Source organism: Cyanistes caeruleus, chromosome 1, assembly GCF_971803275.1.
Source record: "Cyanistes caeruleus chromosome 1, bCyaCae1.hap1.1, whole genome shotgun sequence".
Classification (NCBI taxonomy): Eukaryota; Metazoa; Chordata; class Aves; order Passeriformes; family Paridae; genus Cyanistes; species Cyanistes caeruleus.
In genome coordinates this window covers 117238625-117260002 of record NC_141701.1, presented here as the reverse complement: position 1 = coordinate 117260002, position 21378 = coordinate 117238625, and the positions used below count along the sequence as shown (strand labels likewise).

The 21378-nt window shown below is 41.5% G+C and overlaps 1 protein-coding gene across 2 annotated transcripts in view; it reads left to right on the top strand.

Annotated features, from left to right (window-relative positions):
- Positions 1-17575: 17575 nt before the first annotated feature.
- PLCL2 (phospholipase C like 2) overlaps positions 17576-21378 on the top strand; it is a 99307-nt gene continuing 95504 nt past the window's right edge. Inside the window, exons 1-2 of one of the 2 annotated variants that reach the window (XM_086852296.1) lie at positions 17576-17994; positions 18666-19203. In XM_086852296.1, the coding sequence (XP_086708422.1) occupies positions 18895-19203 (309 nt within the window). In that variant the 5' untranslated portion in view covers positions 17576-17994; positions 18666-18894. The remainder of the gene's footprint in view (positions 17995-18665; positions 19204-21378) is intronic. The other variant, XR_015276835.1, reaches the window with a different exon arrangement.

The following is a 21378-nucleotide window of genomic DNA, read 5'->3' as shown; positions in this document are numbered from 1 at the left end:
TGGCAGAAATCATCCCCACAGGCTGTGCCAGGCTCCAGCTGGCAGCTGTGTGCTCCTGGGAGGGAGCGTTTGGTGAAACTGCCAAAATACAGATGCTGCGGAGCCACTGGGCCAGAAATTTCCCAGAGGAGTTGACCACGTCGTTGCTCTTTTACCCAGCTAGGCAAGCCTGCCCAGGATGTTTAAATTAGTCCCTATTGGAAACTTTGTATATTTCCCAGTGTAGCAGAAATATAGATTATAACCAGCAGCTGAAAAATTACCAATCTTTGTATGAGTACACTGCTCAAACCAACTTCTCTATTAATCCACTAGGAAAAGACATCAATCTATGACAAGAGCTCTCAATGTTTTTAAGCTTTCTCTATGTCCCCATTTCTGCTAAAATACCCTGTTTGTTCTGCCTTGTGTTCAGGGCTGTGGACAGGGGTGAATGATAGTCGAAATCTTCTCACAGAGCCTGAAAAAGCAGTGGAGAACCTAGGTAAGTGCAGCAGGAGCAGTGATGGGCAGTGAGCAAGATAGGATGATATGCTATCCTAGGATGATATAAACTGAGAGATACTTTATAGGCTACAGGTACTGAAGTTGGCAGAGACCTGTAAGATCTGCAGGACTGGCATACATGGTTGGAGCTATCACCGTAAGAGACAGTTTGAATCCAAGATAAAGTGTGTCAGTGTGAATTGTGAGGCACTGTAATTAATGTCAGGCTGAAAGGGCCAGAATAATTTATGAGACTGAGAAGATACAGGGTTGAGAAGCATACTGTTAATTAATGTTGAGATGGTAGGCATGCAGGATTGAGGATAAGGCATCCAGATTTAGCCACTTGGAATTGAGGAAAAAAATGAGTCTTTTGTGTGACCAAACAGGTCTATGCAAGCAAATGTAATTTATGTGAGTTATAGGCTATCTGTCATGTTGCAAAACATTGCCTATTTTGAAATGCTAATGACATCTTGCATCAGTGGGCCAAATTCTGCTTCAGATACACTGGTGTACTGACAAATTCACCAGGACTGCTCAGACGAGACAGTAAAATGTAAGAAATGTACTTTTTAATTTTCAGAGTCTTATTGCATAGCAATAAGCAATTGGCATTTGACATGTTAAAAACAGCTACATTGCAATTATTAAATCGGATTTCTTTTCTAAGGCACAGAAAACTTGTGAAAAATCCTGATGTCTGACTGAAATCACATCCATATCTCTCACTGATGAAGAACTACAGCCCCCCATAAAATTACTGCAGAATTATATTGATAAAGGGGAACTATTTTCTCTAGAACCACATCGTGCAAAATCAAACGCAAAGGAGATTTGGGGTCTATTTAGTAACCACAGGTAAATCTGAAGGATGTTTGAATCCCTTCTACACGAATGTAAATGGAAAGAGGCACTGTACAGAGATGCTTGCATACTTTTCCCAGCAGCGCCTGCTGTCTCTAGGACCCATCTAGCAGAGGCTGCTGCAGAAAGAGGAAACACAGCGGTGCTGCATGGATTGGGCAATGGCAACTGGCTGCTGCTCCCAAAGCGATCAGCAAAGATCTGTCTAGGACACGTCTTCTAGGGCAGCATATGGTTTGCTAAACGCTTTTGCAACTGGGGGATGGCGCACATCCAGGTGGCTTTCATTCCCTGCCAGAATGTTAAAGAGATGTTAACAATGTTTACACTTTGCAGTTTTGACAGTCTTTAAAAATTACCTATTTAAACCTTCTCTCCCTCTCTGACAACACAAAATGCAGCTCTTCTTTCAGATGCAAAGTGCCCCAGTGCTTTCCGAGCTGTCACAGCAGGACTCAGAGGAGAGAAACCCAAATCCGGCTGGCAGTGCCACCGCTGCCCCTCTGCCCCACCGCTGGAGCCTTACTCAGTGCTGCAGCTCTGAGTGCCCTGTGCCCATGCCACCCACAACTGAGAGGTGGGAACGTTTCTGTGCTCAGCAAATTCAGTGCCTCAAAGCTGTTTGGGGGAGTAGCAGTGGGATGGTAACAGCTGGTTTTTTCTATTGTTCAGCCTTTCATTAGGGAAAAAAAAAGAAAAAAGATTGTTTTTAGGAGATCCATTACTAAAACAGGTGCAAATGAGAATCTTGTTTGCTTTGTCCAATGTGTTAGTCTTGATAGTCAGCTGTCTTCAAAGATAAGGAATTCCTCTTCATTACTAGGTCAGGCATTTTCCTTTCAACCCTTTCCAAATATACCTAACTCTACTGTCAAAATGATGAAGACTGATTTGTACAATGTTACCAAAAGAGTAATAAAAGCCATGGAAGGTACCTCTCTCACTAAGTTTAGAAAAGGAACATAATGAGGCTTCTGGGAAATACTGTTAGTGGAATACTGCAGCACACCAGGGGATGTTTAAATTAAATATAAGGACCAGCACTTTTTGCGAGGTTAAGGGTAGACACCATAGCCAGAATGTTTCATTTCCAGATGGACATCTGGCAAATATTGATCTGCAATAGTATTTAGTGTGTAATGGAAAGTACAGGTTGTTACATGAGCAATCAATAGTTTTTTAGATTATTGATCCTTACAGTGGCTATTGATTGGTTTTTAGGAGATAGCACAGTCTAGTTTTTCATTTAGTTTAGCTTAAAATAATTGGATTGCAAGTTGTGAGCCTGTATATGTGGAAAGGAGCTCAATATGCAAATATTGTTTCTCATCATTGACAACATATAAAAAATACTCACTTTTAAGTGTTTTTTCTACCCTGTTATGTAGTAGGACCACTCAAATATAATTTTAACAAGACAAAAAATGAAGTTGGCTTCAGAAGAGTGCAGAGGCCACCATCTCCCCTTTGCTGTGTGACTGGAACAATTTTATCAAAAAAATTCTATGAATAAAATCAACTGTTAGAATGAACACATAAGGGATCAAACTGATTTCTTTAGACATGTCATCACTCACTCTTATCCCAACTGATATTATTGTTTGCTTTCTTCTGCAGAGAAAACATGCTGTTGCCTACTGCTTGGGGACTTTAGAAGTCTCAAGTACTCTTGAGTGTAGTGGATTTTATGAAATGTGAAGTGAAGCTGATAATATTTTTTGTTCAGTTAAAACAAGCTCTGCGTGGGGAAGGACTGGCATACAAGAAATGTCAGAAAATTAGGAGCCAGGTCATGCCTGGAGGTGTTAGTTCTTGTGATTGTTATTTATATTTGCATGAAGACTGGAATCTTTCTTTTGACCAAAGCATAATATTGCCACTACAGGCAATCACCAGCTAACGCTCCAGTCATCCTGTAAATAAATTAATCCTATCTTTGCGTTTGGTTCCTCCTGCAGGAGCTAGAAAGAGAATGGAGGTGTTTATAGTACAGACTCAATACTCATCTCTGCTGACTTTCAGAGTAAATAAAGAGCCAAATGTATGCACAGAGCAATGCTATTTATGTTATCTAGACAAGCTGAGAATGCATCATTTTGCTGTACTGCATTTTCCCAGATCCAAGAAGGCAAACCACAAATCTTTCTGCTGTTATCTAGCAAGTAACTCTATACCACTACTAAATCAACAACAGCAGGGAATGGAACTATTTTTTCAGGTGTCATATATATCCCAGTGCTCTGTCTGTCCTGAAGGTCATGTGTCAAATCATTCTGGGAACAGATTTTTATCTAGTCTGAAAACATTAATCATACATTTTAACATCTAAGCCAAGCAAACAAAACCCAGTCTAACAGAAGTGTAACAAAAATGAAAGTCTTCTGTGCAAATTTAAATAAAAACTTAGAAAATTATGGAATTTGATCACTGCAGAATAAAAAAATTAGGCTGATGAGTATTCTGAGATTTCACCCTTGACATTGTTTTACTATATATTTCTGTAATACACCTGTGGGGGCTATTCCCTGGTACCAGTGCATACCTTTGTATTTAAGAATTAGGGATTAAGAATTCAGTACATTTCATGTTCTGGTAGGATTACATGGGATATTTGTTTATATTTAAAGATTTCCCCCTTGTTTTGAGAGGGAAAAACTGCAAAAGCCTGCAGTTTCTTATCTTAGTGTTACATAAAAGGTGAATTTGACCTACAGTGTGAAATCTGAAACTGAATCAAAACTACATAAAACAACACAGAGTTACTTTGGTCAGAATCTAGAGTGAGACCCTTCTTAAATGTGTTTTGATTGTAGATGAAGGTCTGCAAACCATCCCTCCCTCTCAGTGATTACTTAGGTTAAGAGAAGGTGTGGGGTTTGATTTGGTCTGGGCCCATCCTTAATAACTCCTACGAAAACCGAAGATTTCTTGGTTAATGCATAAGCTTTTTTTGAGTTTTATTGACATCAAACCAGCAAACAAAGCAGGAAAAAAGAGCTTTGTCATACAGGCAGCATTTTAGTCTTCAGGACATTGAAAGTGCTTTAACTTGATGTCTCTTGCTGCTTCATTAGTCTTGCCTTGATTGTAAGATAAAGGCTTATGCAAGTGGCTGTAGAACTAAAAGGCTGTTAATTGTTTGAAATATCAACTGAAGAAGCTTTCTTTTAGAGTGTGGTCTATTTTAGCATTATAAATTCATTTTGGATGGGAGCTCCTCTATTAGAGAAGTGGTTTGGTTTTTTTCAATCTCTGCCTTTCTATGAAGAAAAACGCCGGCATTTTAAGCATTTAAATGATTTCTGGGCAGTAGCTATTTATCTCACAAGACAGTATTTCAGGACATCTTTATTTTCTTTGAGAAACTCTGCAAAAATACTGTATAATGTCATTTATTGCTGGATGTGCATGCAGAGCAATATTGTTCTGTTGCCTGGTAACCAGCAAGAGGGAGGCACTTTGGAAACACTGATTGAAAAAGAGAAAGAGAAAGCTCAACTGCACACACTCGAGTAGAAGACTTATAAAACTGGTATTTGTTCCAGGTAGATTTGAAGAGGAGTTTGGGTCAAGGTTCTCATGGGGTTTTGTAAATTTTTTTCACATCAAAAAGCCCAGAAGGGTATTTTCTTGTTTTGGAATTTAATGACCAGTTTCTTCTTGTTTTGAAAAAACAAGCCATGTTTACAGTTTGCATGTTTACAATATTTCAGAAAGAAAAATGTTCCTTCTTCCTTCACATGCATTCTTGAATACTTTCTGAAGGTGTGTTCTCCTTAGAATAGCTCACCGATAGCGTTGTAACAAAGCAAATATGCAGAAGTGTTTTGAACTGATATTCTTATGAACTGTGAATGATCATGAACATATTTTCAAAACCGAAATGCTCTGACAGTTTCTGAATTAGCAAACTCCTAGGTCACAATACAAACAACTAACAAACAGTAGGTTTGCTGAGTCAAACAAGTAATCACAAAACAAACTCAGAAAATATCTTCGTCTGGCCATTGCTTCCTGTTTTACAAGCAATAGAAAATCAGCATAAAATCAAGGCAGAAGAGATGAGCTTACAGGAGCCAGCTTAACCTTTGGCCAAGCTCAGGCAAAGTGCTGGTGAGGGTTTCAAGAGTCTGGGTTATTGTGTTGTTCTCTGGTGGCTCCCTGGCTTCCTGCTTCTGACCAGTGTCAGGGGCAGATGATCTTTGCGTGGCCTTTCCTCCCCGCAGAGCCAGCAGGAAGCACTGAGCGCCTCCGAGGCCATTCATTGATGCAAGATTTACAACAGAGTTTTGAGAAGTGAAAAGGGTTGTGTAGCCCAAATGCAACGAGATAGTTTTCAAATTTCAAGGTGTTCATTTGAATAGAGCTGAATGTAACTTTTTTTTTCTGGCAGTTAATTAAACTGAGAAACTTTGTAAACCTTGTTGGCTTTACCTGTGGAGTAGTGTTTTACTTCATGTGAACATCAGAATTCTAAGATGTAGGAGCTGCACACATCTGGATGTTGATCACCACACTGATTACTAGCTACTGGGAAAATTAAGGTCCGAGATTAATTTCTCTATTTTAACCTTCTGTGGCATTTAGCTGGTGGCAGAGAGCTCATGGACATTATGAAGAAAGCATGAAGAAGAAGATACCCTTCATATTGGTGTGAATGTTTTTCACGTTTCCTCTTCTAGAACAATTCGAAGATCATAAAAAATACAAGTAGACAATTATTAATTAGGATATTATTAATTAGGATCTAACCAATTAATATTTCCTGTTTACTTTTATAGGTATTGTATACACATAAGCACCAAGAAAAAATTTAGCTCTAACAGAAAGCCTTGGAATTTTTTCTTAAATCATTAATCTGAGTTATTTGACAGAAGTCTGGAGGAAGCTATAAGATAAACCCTGTTGTTCTGACTCTGTGATCATGCCCCTTTAAAAAGAGTATTTCCTCCTAGTAGAGTGGCTCACTGAGATCTCAAAGCCTTGCTTTCAGTATGTCACAGCAGAAACCATTTACAGATTCCTCCCTATTTTGGAGAGGTCTGTAAGTGCCACACAGAGCTGAACTTTCCCGTGAAACATCATAAAAGGTATATTCTCTTTCTTTTCCATGCTTGGTACCTCCAAGAAAGAACCTGTAAGTCATGACAAAATCTCATATTTTGTGAATTTCTGTTAACGATGCTAAATAGGAGATATACATCAGTAATGAGGGCAGACAGCCATTCAGTCTCTACAGAATAAAAACGAAGCCTGAGTTACGTCTCAGGTCATTAAAAAATGGATTTGCTGGATTATAGGGCAAAAAGCAACATTCAGCTTCCATGCTGAAATACTAGTTTATGACTTGAGAGGCAACATAATGCCAAGGTATCTTGATGATATTTTCCCTTCAAAAATACTGGTAACTTTGGGGTCTGGTTATTTGTCCTGTTTTACAAAACCCACTCCTTCACAGAGATGCAGGAACCACCCTTGCTGCAAGTGTTTGTCAGAGAGCAAATGAGGGGTGACAGAGACTTAGCCATGCTCTGTGGGGCAGGTTTGGAGTCACACTCAGATCCTAGTATGACCTACCCTTGCAATCACAACACATGAATACACTGCAGAAAAACACAACATCAATTAGAAACACCTTATATTTATTGGAAATAATTCTGTACCTTTTACATGGGGTTGGATTGAAATTTGATACATTAATTATTCACTGAATATAAACTTGCATATTTCAAATAATCTGGAAGACAATTATTATCACATAAAATACTTTTGTAATAACACTAATTGCGTATGATCTCACAAAGGATTCAATCATTCAAAGTGTTGAATAGTCTGTATCCATTGAACAAAATATTTCAGGACAGGTTTAGCTTTAAACAAGTAAGTAGTCCAATTGACCTCACTAAGGCCACTCATCTACTTAAATGTCAATATGTATCTAAGTGCTTTCCTGGATTAGGGCCAGAACGTTTTGTCTTTTGTAAGACGAAGTCCTGAGAAGACCTGTTGCAAATGGCTGTAATCTACTGAGTCCCAGAAAGGCAAAGCAAAATAAAAAAGGACAGTATCACATTATAACTTAGTTGTTCATTTATTTAAGGAATGTAGTTTATCATTAATGATTCGCTTTATTGCAGGTGGGATTATTGCTGTTTAAAGGCAGTAATAGTAGGAAATGGGATCAGGTATCTGAAACTCAGAATAGGCCTGAAGAGCAAAGGGACTATGACAGAGATAGTGATTATCTTATCAGTGACTCAGAGTTATGACATTCTCTGGAAATCATTTTGCACTAGGGGACTATTTTGTGCGTTACTGATTCTGGAGTCCTGGCAATGGAGCATCAAAACCAGCTTGGATAGAGGATGGAGTACACTCCCTCTGGATCCTTATCTCTGGAGAGTCCAAAATCTGTGAACTGCTGTCCACAAAGATCCATTGCAGAGGATTGCTTTAATCGCATTAAAAAATGAAAAAATTTAAATATCAATGATTGTCCCTTCCTTGATGAAAGTTAATATAAGGTAAGCCCAAGCATGTCACTTTGAATGAAGCAGAATTCCTTTCAGGGTAGCTCATGTAGCTGTGGTTGTGCAGGTCATACTCCCAGTTGGTATGGCCAACCTAACTTCATGCTCACATTAATAACTGAGAGTGTGACAAGTTTTCAAACTGCTGCCTTTATAAATGGGGAAAAAAATAAAGTCCTGTATATAATTCTTCTTTTCAAAGCAAAATACAGATGTTCAGATAGTCTTGGTAGTTTTAATTAAGTCACAGCTCACAAGATACAAAATATGTAATGTCAAGCTGCTGCCCAGCACTTTTTGCTTCTCCTGGAATAACTGTCCTGTTTGCATTATAACAGCTTTTTGATAGTGTGAGAACCCAAAAATGAGTATATTAGCTATACCTAACTATACTCACTTCCACACACAGCTATCACACATATCTTTATGCTCAGGTAGAACAGAGAGGAGGCTTTAGCTAATTATAGTCTACGTTTGTATGCAGCTCTGTATGTAGAATGGTATGTTTTAATACTTGGTGGATTTGTAATGGTCAAACTGTTGTTTTGAAGTGTACAACCAAGATGGAAGCTTTGCTTTCCCTGCCATGTATTTCAAGGAAATTTGTGCTAGTGAACTGAAAGGTCAGTCTTTAGCTACAAGGAAAAGGAAGAATTACTATGGAGTATATCTCTATATCTTACACTAGCCCTATCTAAATTAAAAAATACACCAGACAATTTCAGGAAAACTAGTTCACAAATAATGAAACAATTGTAATGCCTTAGGGCAAAGATTTGTCTTCCACTGAATTAATTTTGGACTCCCACTGGGTTTATCAGTCATTCACATATAAAAATCTTAAGTTGATTTCAAAACCCAGAAATTCAAATAAAGTACCTATTTAAAGTGCTCACTGTTTTTCTGTCCAATTTTTCTCTTTTCCTTGGACAACTCATGTTTACATTTACAGCCAGTATTCATGAGGTGTTTTCCATACTTGGTACTGGGGAACAGTGCAGTACATTGTTCTTTAGCTTCATTTGCTCCCTTCAAATAGTTTGTCTTGCAGGAAACATCTACTTCATCTACTTCATCTGCTTCATGTAACTTCACCTATTTTTTTTTTTTTTTCCCAGAGAACAACTTCATATTTTATTGGCAAAACCAAGGTTACTCAGAATGTGAAAACAAAGAAAATAATTGTGAACATGTGTGTGTTTGTGTGTGTGTGCGCATAGTCATAATCCAGAAATCATGCTGATAAACAATGTGAAACAAAGCATTATTGATAATTTCAGAAGCTAGGCAGCAGGAAAAAAAAAAAAAAGTCAAAGAAACTGTCTTTTTTTTCTCCCAGGTGGACAATATTTAAGGAATTTAAGTGGTACTTCTTCTCAGTCTTCTCAGTCAGAAGACATTACTGAAATCAGCCGAATTGAGAGTTCTGAAATAATTGGTCAGAAAAAGAGCAGAAATTTGTTTTGAGGAGCTGGGTTCAACACACCTGCAGTTCTAAATGCCCAGGGAACCCTTGTGAGGCTTTAAAAGATAGGAAATTAAGTAAATCAGTCTCTGAATTTCATTGCCTATCTTATGTTAAAAGATTAATCAAGATAATTTTCCTTTTGCTGACACTATCACCCTTTGCACCCTTATCATAGTGCCTTTTATTTGAGTATTCAAATAAGATTTAAGTGTATGAGGTATCTTAAAATAATTGAAACAATAAAAAAAAAAAAATGCAGACTGGTAGAAATCAGTGGACCCAGTGGCTATACACTGGCAAACCCTTTTGGCATACACAGTGCCTCAGAACTTCATTGCTCTTTATCCTAAATTCCTTCTAGCTACCCATATATGACCCAGAAAACACTTTTCTAGAAAAAGATGACCAAGTGCTCAGGAAGATGGTCAGAAATTTTAGAGGTCCTAAATTTCTAAAATGACTGCATTTCTGAATTACCCAGAGAATGTCTGTGTGGCCTTTTGGGAGCAGATGCAAGATGACACTGTTTGGGTTCCAAACTGGATGGCTAGGTGCCAATTCTGAACTGGATCCATATGTTTATATGGTGTCAACAGCAGTAAGCAGCAAGCCAGTGTTGACTGGGGCTTTTAAGCTTCTCTGTAACACAGATACAAATAAAATCCATTTAAAAAATATTAAAAACAGTAATTTGATCTTATTCTTTATTGACAGGCAAATTCATTTCTTGATCCTTGCTTAGGAAGAACTTAGGAACTTAAGGGAAAAAAAGGAAGAATTTTAAATAGAGCAAAAACGCAGCATCTCTTTCCACAGGAAATTACTTTATTAAGTACTGAAATGAACAATGTCAAATAGTCAAGCAAATGCATTTAGGCCTCAGCTGCTTCTGCTGGACAAAACACATATGGAACATATCAGTGATGGCAATGTAATCTGCAAGAGAAAAACCCTTATTCCGCTTGTGTCTGTTACTTCCTCATTACATCTGAATGTGAGGAGCCCTTGCATTCATAATCATTCCATGTGATCAGTCTAGTTTCCTTCTTCCCCTGTACAGTCATAACCCTTGGCAGCTAAGTTATTTGAATTTTATTTAAATATTATATTTTAAGACTTTCTTTGCAACAATATATTTTTCTTCCATCTTATCAATCTTATTTAATTTCCTTCTGTCTTCTTCTGTCTTCATATTTGCTTTTTAATTCTAATGAGTAACAGTTCTTATTCTTTTTCTGCTACCATGGTTCCTTGGCTTTATCTCCCACTTTAATTTTGACTTGCTCTTTCACTCAGTGTTCATTCTTTTCTTTTTTCATGTCTCTATGTTAGTGCTATGGAATATGATAACAGTAATCCTGAAACTCGTTATAAGTAAAGGTTAATGTTTTTACCATTACATCCTATTGTCTTTCTCTGTTGTCCCTTTTCATAAATTTTCTTCATTCATGCTCTTCCCCTACTATTTTTCTAACTTTTTTGGAGGTTCTTCTGTCCTTGAGCAGTGACTTAGGAATGCTCAGAGGATCAAACTTCATTGCAGCTTCTTACCTTAGATGGAGGAGGAAAAAGCAATTTATACACTGAATTCAAGAAAAATTTATAGATCCCTAAAGAAAGGGGAAGCCAGATAAGAAAAGGAAGAATGGAAGGGCTTTTTCTCTGCAAAAAAGATTTAGAGGAGTGCCAGCTGCAATAACTTTATTTTCACAGCCTCCCAATACATGAAGTCAAAATGTGAGAGAACTAGAAAATCTTCAAATACTGCTTAGTTTTACTGTTATCCCAATAGAGATTCTCCCTCCTGGTGACTCTTCTTCCAGGACTAGGTTGCCATAGCAAAGAACAGAACAGAAGCTGGGAATTTCCTTCTGGTTTTTGGCAGAAGAAAAGTGGTACTTTCCCTTTACTTCAGCTGCTGTTTACTCAGAAAGTGAGTATAATAACTGTATTTAGGCTGTATATTAACAGAGAGATTTTGTACATAAATATATTTTTCTGAAAATCCAGAGAGCACAGGAAGAGTTATATTAGTGGTCAGGACCCTTTATATCTTGTCTGGTTTATAAAAAATATGAATGTTTCAGAGAAATTAAGAAGACTGTTACCTGTCTACTGACTTCTGTCAGTTTGTGATAGTTGTACAACAGACGTTTTGTTAAGGTCTTCTGACCTGAAATTTCAACCATAAACTTATTTCTAGTAAAGGAGTTTTGAATATGCATATGAAACCATCTATAAATACGGTATTATTTTTTAGAATTTTTAGAACTAAAAATAAAGAAAACAAACATGACTGTTGACTTCTGCTCCAGAAGTTGGAATACTGTGTCACGGTTGCAGCTAGCCTGTAGCCACCAGATAAATTTGGCTACATCAGACCCCCAAACTCAACCAGCCTAGAAGTAAAACAAGTCCCTGGATTGGGCAGGGATGGTTTGGATTCAATCCCAAGCAGGGATCTCAGCCAATCATGCTCAATCCAGTAAGCAGACGTATCACTTGTCAAAGAGCTGGTGGTGCTAAAACCTTAACCAATCAGTTGTCTAGACCTGGGAGTTTTGAACGCGCTGTATAAGAAGGTTCTGAACAACAAAACATGAAGTTTGCTGAGGACCCTCGGTGAGTTTGTGCCATTTCTGTCTCCAGCCAACGACTCATAATGCAATAATACTGGATAAAAAATTAAATGGTGGAATTAATTTCTGTTAAGAACTGTGCTGGTTAGTGCAACATACCCAAATCTACCATCCCTAAGGGACAGGAACTGACGTTAATTGCTAATGTGAGCAATACAAAAATTAACGGGATTAAGGAACTCCATTACAAGCTTTAGGACAGGATGCAATCTCACTCTCTGTTGTCTTGCAGTCTACCAGTATCCATGTCAAGCATCAAGAAAAACTATGCTCCCCATGTGTTACCAAACAATTTTAAACCTGCTTCAAATAATTTGTGCTGTGTAATTTTTTTCTCATGTGACTGAAATGTGTTTATGTCTTGGAGTATTACAAGTTTAATCAACTCCTCTCTCAACCCCTGTTGTGGGCATATACTAAGATGTGATTTCTTGTAATTCAGAAAAGTTGCTAGGCTAAAGTAAATTATGTGGATTTTGACTGCCATTCAATAAAAGAACTTCATTCCTCTTTTATGCATATGTATTCCTCTTTCTGTGGTAATGTGTTGCAAGATTTCTAACAAGACAAGCTGACACCAGCATACAGTTAATTGTTTATCAGCAGAAGTGTGCATGTGTTAACTCTCCCATTAAACCCTCAAAGGCGAAGACATAACACACTGCAACTCCTACTTAGCACATGTAGACCCAGTGTTTACCCTCATGGACATGATAAAATGAAGACAATTATAGAAGGAACTCAGGCTGTCAAAAAAATTCAACTGATTTTATTTATTTACTCACCTATAATAGAAAAGATGCAGTTTTCCTCAAAGGAGTGGAAGTGTTTAATATTCTGCTATGATGAGAATTCATAAAGCATGAAATGCTGAAATGACAAATTAAAAGTTTTATGTCATTTTGTTTGAGCAAATTTAATGAAAGCTTTTGATCATTATTAACATGTTTGTTAGTTTAAAAAAGTTTGGGTTTGAAGAAGTTATAAAAGCTCATTGTGGGCTATTTTATTGACATGCTCCTGTAATAATAGAGTCAGATGCTTCAAATGACAAAAAGAGATGGCTTATGAAATGTCTTATGCCTCACAAGTCAAACGCTTCTGTATATACCCAGTACTTACTAACAAATATAAGGAGGGAAAAATTGAAATCCAATCCTTTGCAAAATCCTGGCTCTGGTCCGGTTTTTGTAACTCTGTAACTTCTCCGTAGAGGGCAGAGTACAGCGACAGAAGATGAGAAACACTGTATGTTCTTTTTAACGATGCTCAGAAACGCTTCAAAAGCAGGTTTGTTGTCCTGGTCTCTCTAATAAAACATATGTGCCTCTGCTGAAATGGGCATGATGCAAGTCTTTTCCAGGGTGCCTGCCCTTCTTAGTAGAAGAAAATGCAAATTTTATTCCACTGAAACTTTATCCAAAAATACTTCAAATAGTATTGCTACAAAATAAGTTTTCCAAATGGTGATATTAAAGACAAACAAAGATTTGATTTTCAGCTTTTTCAAGAATGGCAAACTAACAACATGCTACTGGAATACGATAAACTGTAATTTCCTGTTAAGATAACTCCAGAGTTACTCAGATTTAGTGCCTAGGTCAAGACTTTTTAAAAAGACTTAATTTCTAGTTTGCAAACTAAGGCCTTAAGGGAGGCCTCTGTTATCCAGAAAGTCCTTCCTGTCTGCTCTTTTTCCCTTAAAGTCTTCTCTTTTAATGGGCAGGAAGGGAGTACTCTCAGTTTTTAAAAACCTTGACCTTTTTAAAGACATATATACAAGGAGTCTCATTTTCATATTTGTGTGATTTAAAGCTATGTTGCAACCAACTAACCACCACAGCATGATAGTCTTAAGAACAGACAGTTTAGAGAAGAACTGTTGAATGATGTTGATTTAGAAAAGCACTCCTTCTGGATTCAAGAGTCTGTAGGGGATGAGTAGATTTACTGTTAAGCTCTTGTTAATTCGCAACCATCACATCGAGTAGGCTGGTAGCCAAACTAAAAGGCATTATAGGTAGGATAGAGAGCAAACATTCCTTAAGCTGTATTTAATAGGCTAAAATGGTTGAGCTGCTTGATTAAAAAAAAATCCTCATACTTAGAGTTATAGAATCTATGCTGTAGAATAGCATACCCTAAGTTGGAAAAGGGCAATAACGATCATCAGAGTCCAACTCCTGGTTTACTCCTATAGTCACTGCTAGTATAATCAACTCTCCAAAATTTTTAAAAAATTCATTTTCATGTACACAAGGTTAATAAATGCTCTGCAGTAGACAAATCTGTCAATTTATATTTTTCTACCTCTTTTTGCCATCTATAGAGTACATTGTACCTTCTGCACCTTTTATGTGCATAAACACACCTGCACTTTACAGATGTTGTATACAATAATGCATTATTTATAGATAAACTTTGCTTTGGATTAATTATGAATCAGATTCCAACTGTAATGGGACTGCTCAAACATGTATACTTAATTGTAAACAAGTATAACAAACAAATATGTGCTAGACTGTGACCTGAACAATCAAGTAAAGCAATTTAAATTATCACCAGAACTGTAGAGATACTTACAATAATGAAAAAACATATTTCAAGCAGAGGTGTCAGAAAAGCAACATTTAAACAAGATAATTGCTAACCAAAGTTTTTCATGTTTGGAATAAAAAAGTATTTAGTGTGTTAACAATAATCTGGTATTTGGCTTCTTTAAACACTGGTCATTTAGTCACTGGTTAGGGGTTTTGTTTCTTGGCATGTTTTACTGCCACACTATTTGAGTTAGAAAAGTTCAATGGGTAATGTTAGCTTAGCTGTAGAACTCTTGATATTTAATAGGATTTTATGAAAATAGCTAATATGTGCACATGACAGCAAGTTCTCACAGTTAAATATTGTCATAGAAGGCCCTTTTGATTCCATTATAATCCTTATTTCATTTAACAATTAAACAAATAGAGCCTGCTGAGGCCACTATTGAATAATGATAATGAAAAAAGTTTCTTCACCCCTTGATCTTCAAAAAGTTCTGGCAAAGAAAGTATACAGTTCACATTAGTATCACATGCTACTTTGGAAACCTGAGCTCACAGGGATAAACAAGATCTCCCTGGAGTTGCTCAGTCTTGGTGACCATTTCTGGGATTTGGTTTATCAGAAATGCCTCTTTTCGTATATGGAAATATTTTTCAACTTCAAGCATTCAAAATGCATCTGAATAAACACCGTGCTAATTTAAAGCAGTCCTGTAAAACAGAGTGGGACAAAAAGAAAAAACAGTGATGGTCATCAGAAGAAATGTTAGATTTGGAGAATTAATTATTTGCTACCTCCATCTTGCTAGCACAACCTTTCTACTTTAATGTCTGATACAATTTTTTTATCAGTAATTAAATTTTAATATTAGAATAAGCGTAATACAGATACAATTACATTGATTTGTGTGCATGTATCCTTAAGGCTAGATTCAGAAGTTTTACTATTTCCTTTGTATTGAATCATCACCTTCACAGCCAAAAGTCTGGCAATGTCTGCAGGTCTTGATATCATTCATTACAGAACTGCCAAGGCTAAAGCTAAATGATTTCTTTTTCAGCATTGTTATCTTGTTTCTATACAGGTTGGACAGATAAGCAGAGTTGAAAAGGGTTTTTTTAATCCTTTTTTTCTTGAAGACAGGACTGATCAAATTTTGCTAAAGCCTTAAAACTGGTATTCTACTGTGTGCATCTTAAGCAGCAAGATGACAGAAAGCACACATCTTCCTCACCAGTTTACTGGCAACGCTCTGTGACAAATGATTCTAATAACATTTTGTACCTGTTGCATATAAATTTCATCCTTCAGAAGAAACAGTGATGCTGCTAATGACAAAGAGTCTCCTGCAGGGATAGTTTGTGTTGTCCACATCTGTAGATACAATACTGGATAATATTTAATATTCAAGGCTGACTTTTTCTAGTTAAATGGCAAGGCAAGATGTTCAGGCAAGAGACGTTCACATAAGGGCAAATGGCAAAATCACTGTATTACCAGCTAATGAAAAACACAAACTTTGGCAGTTTCAGATCTTAAGTTTAATATTAGTGTACCTAGAGTTTACAGTCTAAATCCTGCCAATGTGCAGGTTTTCATTTAACCTTAAGCTTTGTTAACAGTTTGATTAAATTGGGACCATATATGAGTCATATAGCAGTGTCAGGATCTGAACTTCCTTGACCCACTAGAAATGATACTGAATAAGTAATATTCTCCAAAGAGCTTCATGCTTTCCTCCAATCTGCATGACACCTTATGGTTCCTTTTCTGTTGCAGTGACAAGCACCATTGTCCAGATTGCAGACAGAATATTGAAGATAACGCTCTCACCAGCACCAGTCTGTAAGTGTTGGTGGCTGTTTAATGACCGTGGGGACACAGATGTGAATCTCTTCAGGAAGAGGAGATTGAAATGAGGGCTTTCATGCTCCAAGTGATCTAAACAGTGGCTCTGTTTTTCAGAGGGATGAGCTGTCCCTTGGTGCTCTGAGGGAGAAAATGGAGGTGCCTTCCTTTTGAAGGCAGCTTAGGACAGTGGGCCACAAGGGTATGGTGGCACTGCTCTGCAGTCCACAGTAAAGCCTTGGAGCTGGGGGACAGGACTGAAAATGTACTCTTCAATCCATGCTGCCTTATTCAGTCTATCTAGGTATCTGATCCCTGTGCCAGAGGTTCCAGGCACAGTCAATGATCCCCTGAGGGCAACTGGGGGAACCTAAATTAAAAGTGTAGTGCTTTCACTTGACTATAATCTGAGTCAAGCTCCTGCATTATGCGCTTCAGCCAAATGCTGAGGGTCAGGTATAGGGCTGTCTTAGGTGTCTCTTTGCTCAGTGTGACTCTTTGCACACTATTTCTGTGATTTCCAATTTTGCTCCTTCTCAATGTATTGTCTCCTCAACTGACTCAATTTCTGAAATTCAAGCAAAGGGCCAAGTGCCTCAACTATGGCATTTCATTTCCCTTTATTCAACTCAGTCGTGAAATATCAAGCTCTTGCAACATGCAGCTGTGTTAAGAAGTAAAAATAAATATGTGGCTCTCTGAGTTACTGCTCTCCCACCAAGTGTCTCCTGTTTGTCTCACAGCAAACCTAAGCGAGTGCGTACGGGGTATGTGAGGGCACTCCGGACGAGCACGCTGTGTTGTGGACACGCTTGAGGGCAACCATCAAGTTGCAGTTTCCGTTAAGCTTTTAATATTCCAGCACTCCATCACATTCGTTCCTTTGTTAATTAAAGGCTCTAATTGGACTAATTGGGCTCTCATTGGGCTGTCAGCGCCCGGTAGGACTCGGGAACAGCCGCTCCACAGGCGCCCCCGACCCTTTCCTGCTCGCCCAGGCGGCCGCAGCCCCTCGGATGGGCAGGGCGGGTGAAGGGCCCGGGGCCCCGACGGGAGGGGCGGAGGGGAGCGGGGAGGGGAGGATGCGGCCGGGCTCGGGGCTGGGGAGCGGGCTCTTTTGTGGCAGCGCGGAGCCCGGCCGAGAGGCGCGGGGCGGGAGCGTGCGGAGGAATCCCCCGGTGAGCGCGGGCCGCGGGAAGGGGCGGGGGCGGGACCTGCCCTCAGGCGGAGCGCCCCCGAGCTGCCGGAGCGGGCTGCCGGCGGCGGGGCCGCCAATCCGCGCGGGGCCGGCCCTGTGACTGGCGGCGGGAGGGGGGGCGAGCCCGGATCGCTCGCTCAGCCTTCCCCGGAGAGTTTCCTCGCGGGGGCGGCCGGGGCTGCCTCTCCCCTCGGCGCTGCCGGCGCTTTCCCCCGCCGGACTGCTGCCGAGCATTGGGCCGGGGAAGGCGGCGGCGACAGCAGCAGCAGCAGAGAGCGAGGGAAGCAGCCACATGAATCAGTTTCTCTCTGTATCCGGCTCCGGGCAGAGGCGGCGACCATAGCGGGGAGGAGAGGAGAGGGGGAAAAGCGGCTCCTGCAGCAGCGGCAGCCGGGGGCTCCCCTCGCCGCCGAGGTGGGTAGCGGGGCCGCAGCGTGCGGGCGGGGGTCGGCTGCGGGCGGGGGGGCCGGGGTGCCGCTGCCCCGGCCGGGCTGTCTCCGCTCTGGGGCGGCTGGATGTCGGCAGGCAGCGGGAAGGGAGAAAAGTTGCCGAGGGCGCCCGGGGGCTGCCCTGCGGGGCGGCGGCGGCGGCGACCCTGCCCGCGTTTCGCCGCTTCTCTCCGCCGCCCGTGGCCGGAGAGGGGCTGCGGCGGATCGTCCCCGCCGTGCGTGGGACGGGCTTTCCCCCGGGCCGGGGCCGGAGGCTTTGGGGCGCGTTGTTCTGCAAGTTCTCTTTTCGCTCCCGCTTCGTTGCTTCAGCGATTGTGGGCGTCGCTGTGTCAGGGTGAGAAAATACCGCCATCAACGCCTCTCGTTTTTCCCGGCTGAGCAGCCCCAAAAGCGCAGTTCCTCCGGTCCCCTCCAGCCTCCCCCGCCCCGCGGCGGCCGGGGCGGGCCGGTCCCCGTCCCCGCGGCGGGGCTGCGCTCTGCCCGCTCGGTGCCCCCGGCGGGTCGCGGGGAGCCCGGGCAGCCCCTCTCCTCCCACGCGTGTCCGATTGTGCGCGCAGGGCAGCGCGCCGCGATGCGACGCTCCCCCGCCTCGTGTGAGGACCGGTTGTCACGTTTCGTCTCCTTTTCCCTCCCCAGGTGCTGCGGGACTGGTGCTCGCCGAGCCGCCACCGGCACGTTTCGTCCGTCCCCCCTCCCCTCTTGGAGCTACGCGGCCTCGGCTGCCAAATGCGCGGAGGGGAGAGACTTTGGCTCAAAATCCCCCGATCGTAAATAGAGAGAAAGCGGAAGGAGAGCCACCGCCGAGCGGCCGCGGGAGGAGGGGAGGGGGGCAGCGGTGCTGCTTCTGCCGTAGCCAGGGAGGCTGATGGCGGAGTTTGGCAGCGGCGGCGGCACCGGCGGCGGGGGGCTGCCCTCCTCCCCGGGGCCCGTCCAAGGGAAGGTGGCGTTCAAGGCAGGAGATGGGGAAGGAGGAGGAGGCGGCGGCGGGAGATCCCGCTTTGACAGTGTGGGCAGCCGGGTTTCCAACGGGGACTGTGCCCAGCCGGGAGCCGGTGAGGAGCCGGGATCAGCTCCTCCTGCAAGCCCGGAGAGCAGCAGCAAAGAAAAAGGATTTTCCACCAGTCAACAACGAGAAGGCAAACCCGGCATCCCCCGGAGGAGCAGCATAATTAAGGTAAGAGCTCTTGCTCCTCCCCATCGGGGTCTTTTTCTCTGTGACAGAGGCAGGGAGATGCGGGCGATACATTGGGTTCACAGAGCCTTGGCTCTAGATGAAAGGACAGGCAGCTTTTTTCTTTCTCTTTTTTTCCTCCCCCCTGTGGTGAGGGGACTTGATTTTTCCTTTGTCAGAAGTGGACAACAGTGAGAGGATGGCTTTGTGTACATCCATGCTTGGGGGTAGCAGGGTGTCACGTTTTGAGGTTTATTAAAGTAGAGGGCTCTAACTCCTGTTAGGGAAGGTGAGAGAAACTAGCTGGCTTGTGACAAGACAATATGGGCACCAGACTGGCAAGGAAAGACATGAATTGCACAGTATGCTTGTTATTTGGGATGCACCTGTGCAGAGCAGTTTTGTGGCTCCATTGGCTTGTGTGTGTGACAGGCACACAGCAGGTGATGAGAGATTCAGGATCTCATTGGGCTGGGGGTGGGAGAAGGTATAATAGGGATCATTCTTCTTGTTAAAAATGACAGCTCGTTTAGCAGTAGGCTGAGTTGTACTTCACCTATAGAAACATCTTTATACTTAGCTCTGCATATTCTGGGCACTTATGTTTTAGTTTGAAAAGTGGGGGGAGCGTCAGTGGTAGAATGTAGCTTGGGCAAAAAGGAATGGGATTTTATGATTTATTTTTTTTTTAATACAATTATTTCCACAAATAAACTTGGTCTGGTTTCTTAAATCCATGGTTGCTTCCCCAACTCCTTAGAAAAGGTTGAGAACATAGAGAAACTGCTCCAATAGTATAAGAGCTGTGAAATTAGGCATAACTTCAAATATTTAAGATCTGAGTTTAATCAAGATCAGCAAAATCTAAATTAAGCTAGATGTGTTGTCTTCTTAGATGTTTATGTGCTTCCAAAATCAACTCTGGTGGGCTGACCTTGGCTGGATTCCAGACACCCGCCAAAGCCACTCTGTCACTCCCTCATCAGCTGGACAGGGAAGAGAAGATAGAATGAAAGGCTGAAAGGCTCATGGGTTGAGATAAGGACAGGGAGATATCTCTTAGAAATTACTGTCATGGACAAAACAGGACAGTAATTTGTTAATTACAGTTAATTTGGGGAAATCAATTTATTACTAATCAAATCAGTATAGGATAATACGAAATAAAACCAAATCTTAAAAACACCTTCCCTCCATTCTACCCCTCTGTTCTGGTGCAGGGTGATGTGGAATGGGGGTTGTGGTCAGTTCACCGTGTGTTTCTGCTGTTCCTTTCTCCTCAGGAGGAGTACTCCTCACACTTTTACCCTGCTCCATCATTGGGTCTCCTCCCGTGGGAGGAACCATGAAATTCCATGAACTTTTCCAGCCTGAGTCTTACCCACAGGGTGCAGTTCTTCATGAACTGCTCCAGTGTGGTTCCCACATGGGGTCCCAAATCCTTCCAGGAGCCTTCTGCGGTGTGGGTTTCCCACAGAGTTGCAGCCTTTTATAGGCATCCACCTCCTCTGCTGTGCTGCTAGGGAACAGCCTGTCTCACCATGGTCGTCTCTGTGGGCTGCAGGGAAATCTCAGCTCTGGCACCTGGAGCACCTCCTCCCACCCCTTCACTGACCTTGGTGTCTGCAGTGTTGTGTCACTTGCCCATTGTCCCCCCCTTTCTTTGGCTGCAATTGCTTCTGATCAGTTTTTTCCCTACCTTGTTAAGCCTGTTATCCCAGGGGCAGTACCGCAGTCACTGGTGGGGATGGCTTGGCCATCTTGAAGCCGGCTGGCATTGGCTATGTTGGTCATAGGTGAAAGTACTGATAGCTTCTCATAGAAGCCATCCTTGTAGCCCCCCGCGGCTACCAAAGTCTTGTTGTGCAAACCCAAGAGGCATTCCACCCCTTATCATTAAAATCCACATCCATCCTACAATCTTCACACATTTTAGTCACTTCAACAAAAGAGACTTCCCCACGCCGAATTAAAAAACAACACCATCACAACACCAAACAAAACACAACACAGTTCACCACAGTTAGAGCATAAATTTCACACAATCAGTCCGTGTTTTGCCCATTACCTTTGTTGTTCTGTTGATTGGATGATAGAAGAACATGTAGAATATCAAGACTAGTAGTGTATTGAAAGTTGTGTTACTGTCTCCCGGGCCTTGCTGTAAAAACCAAGGGG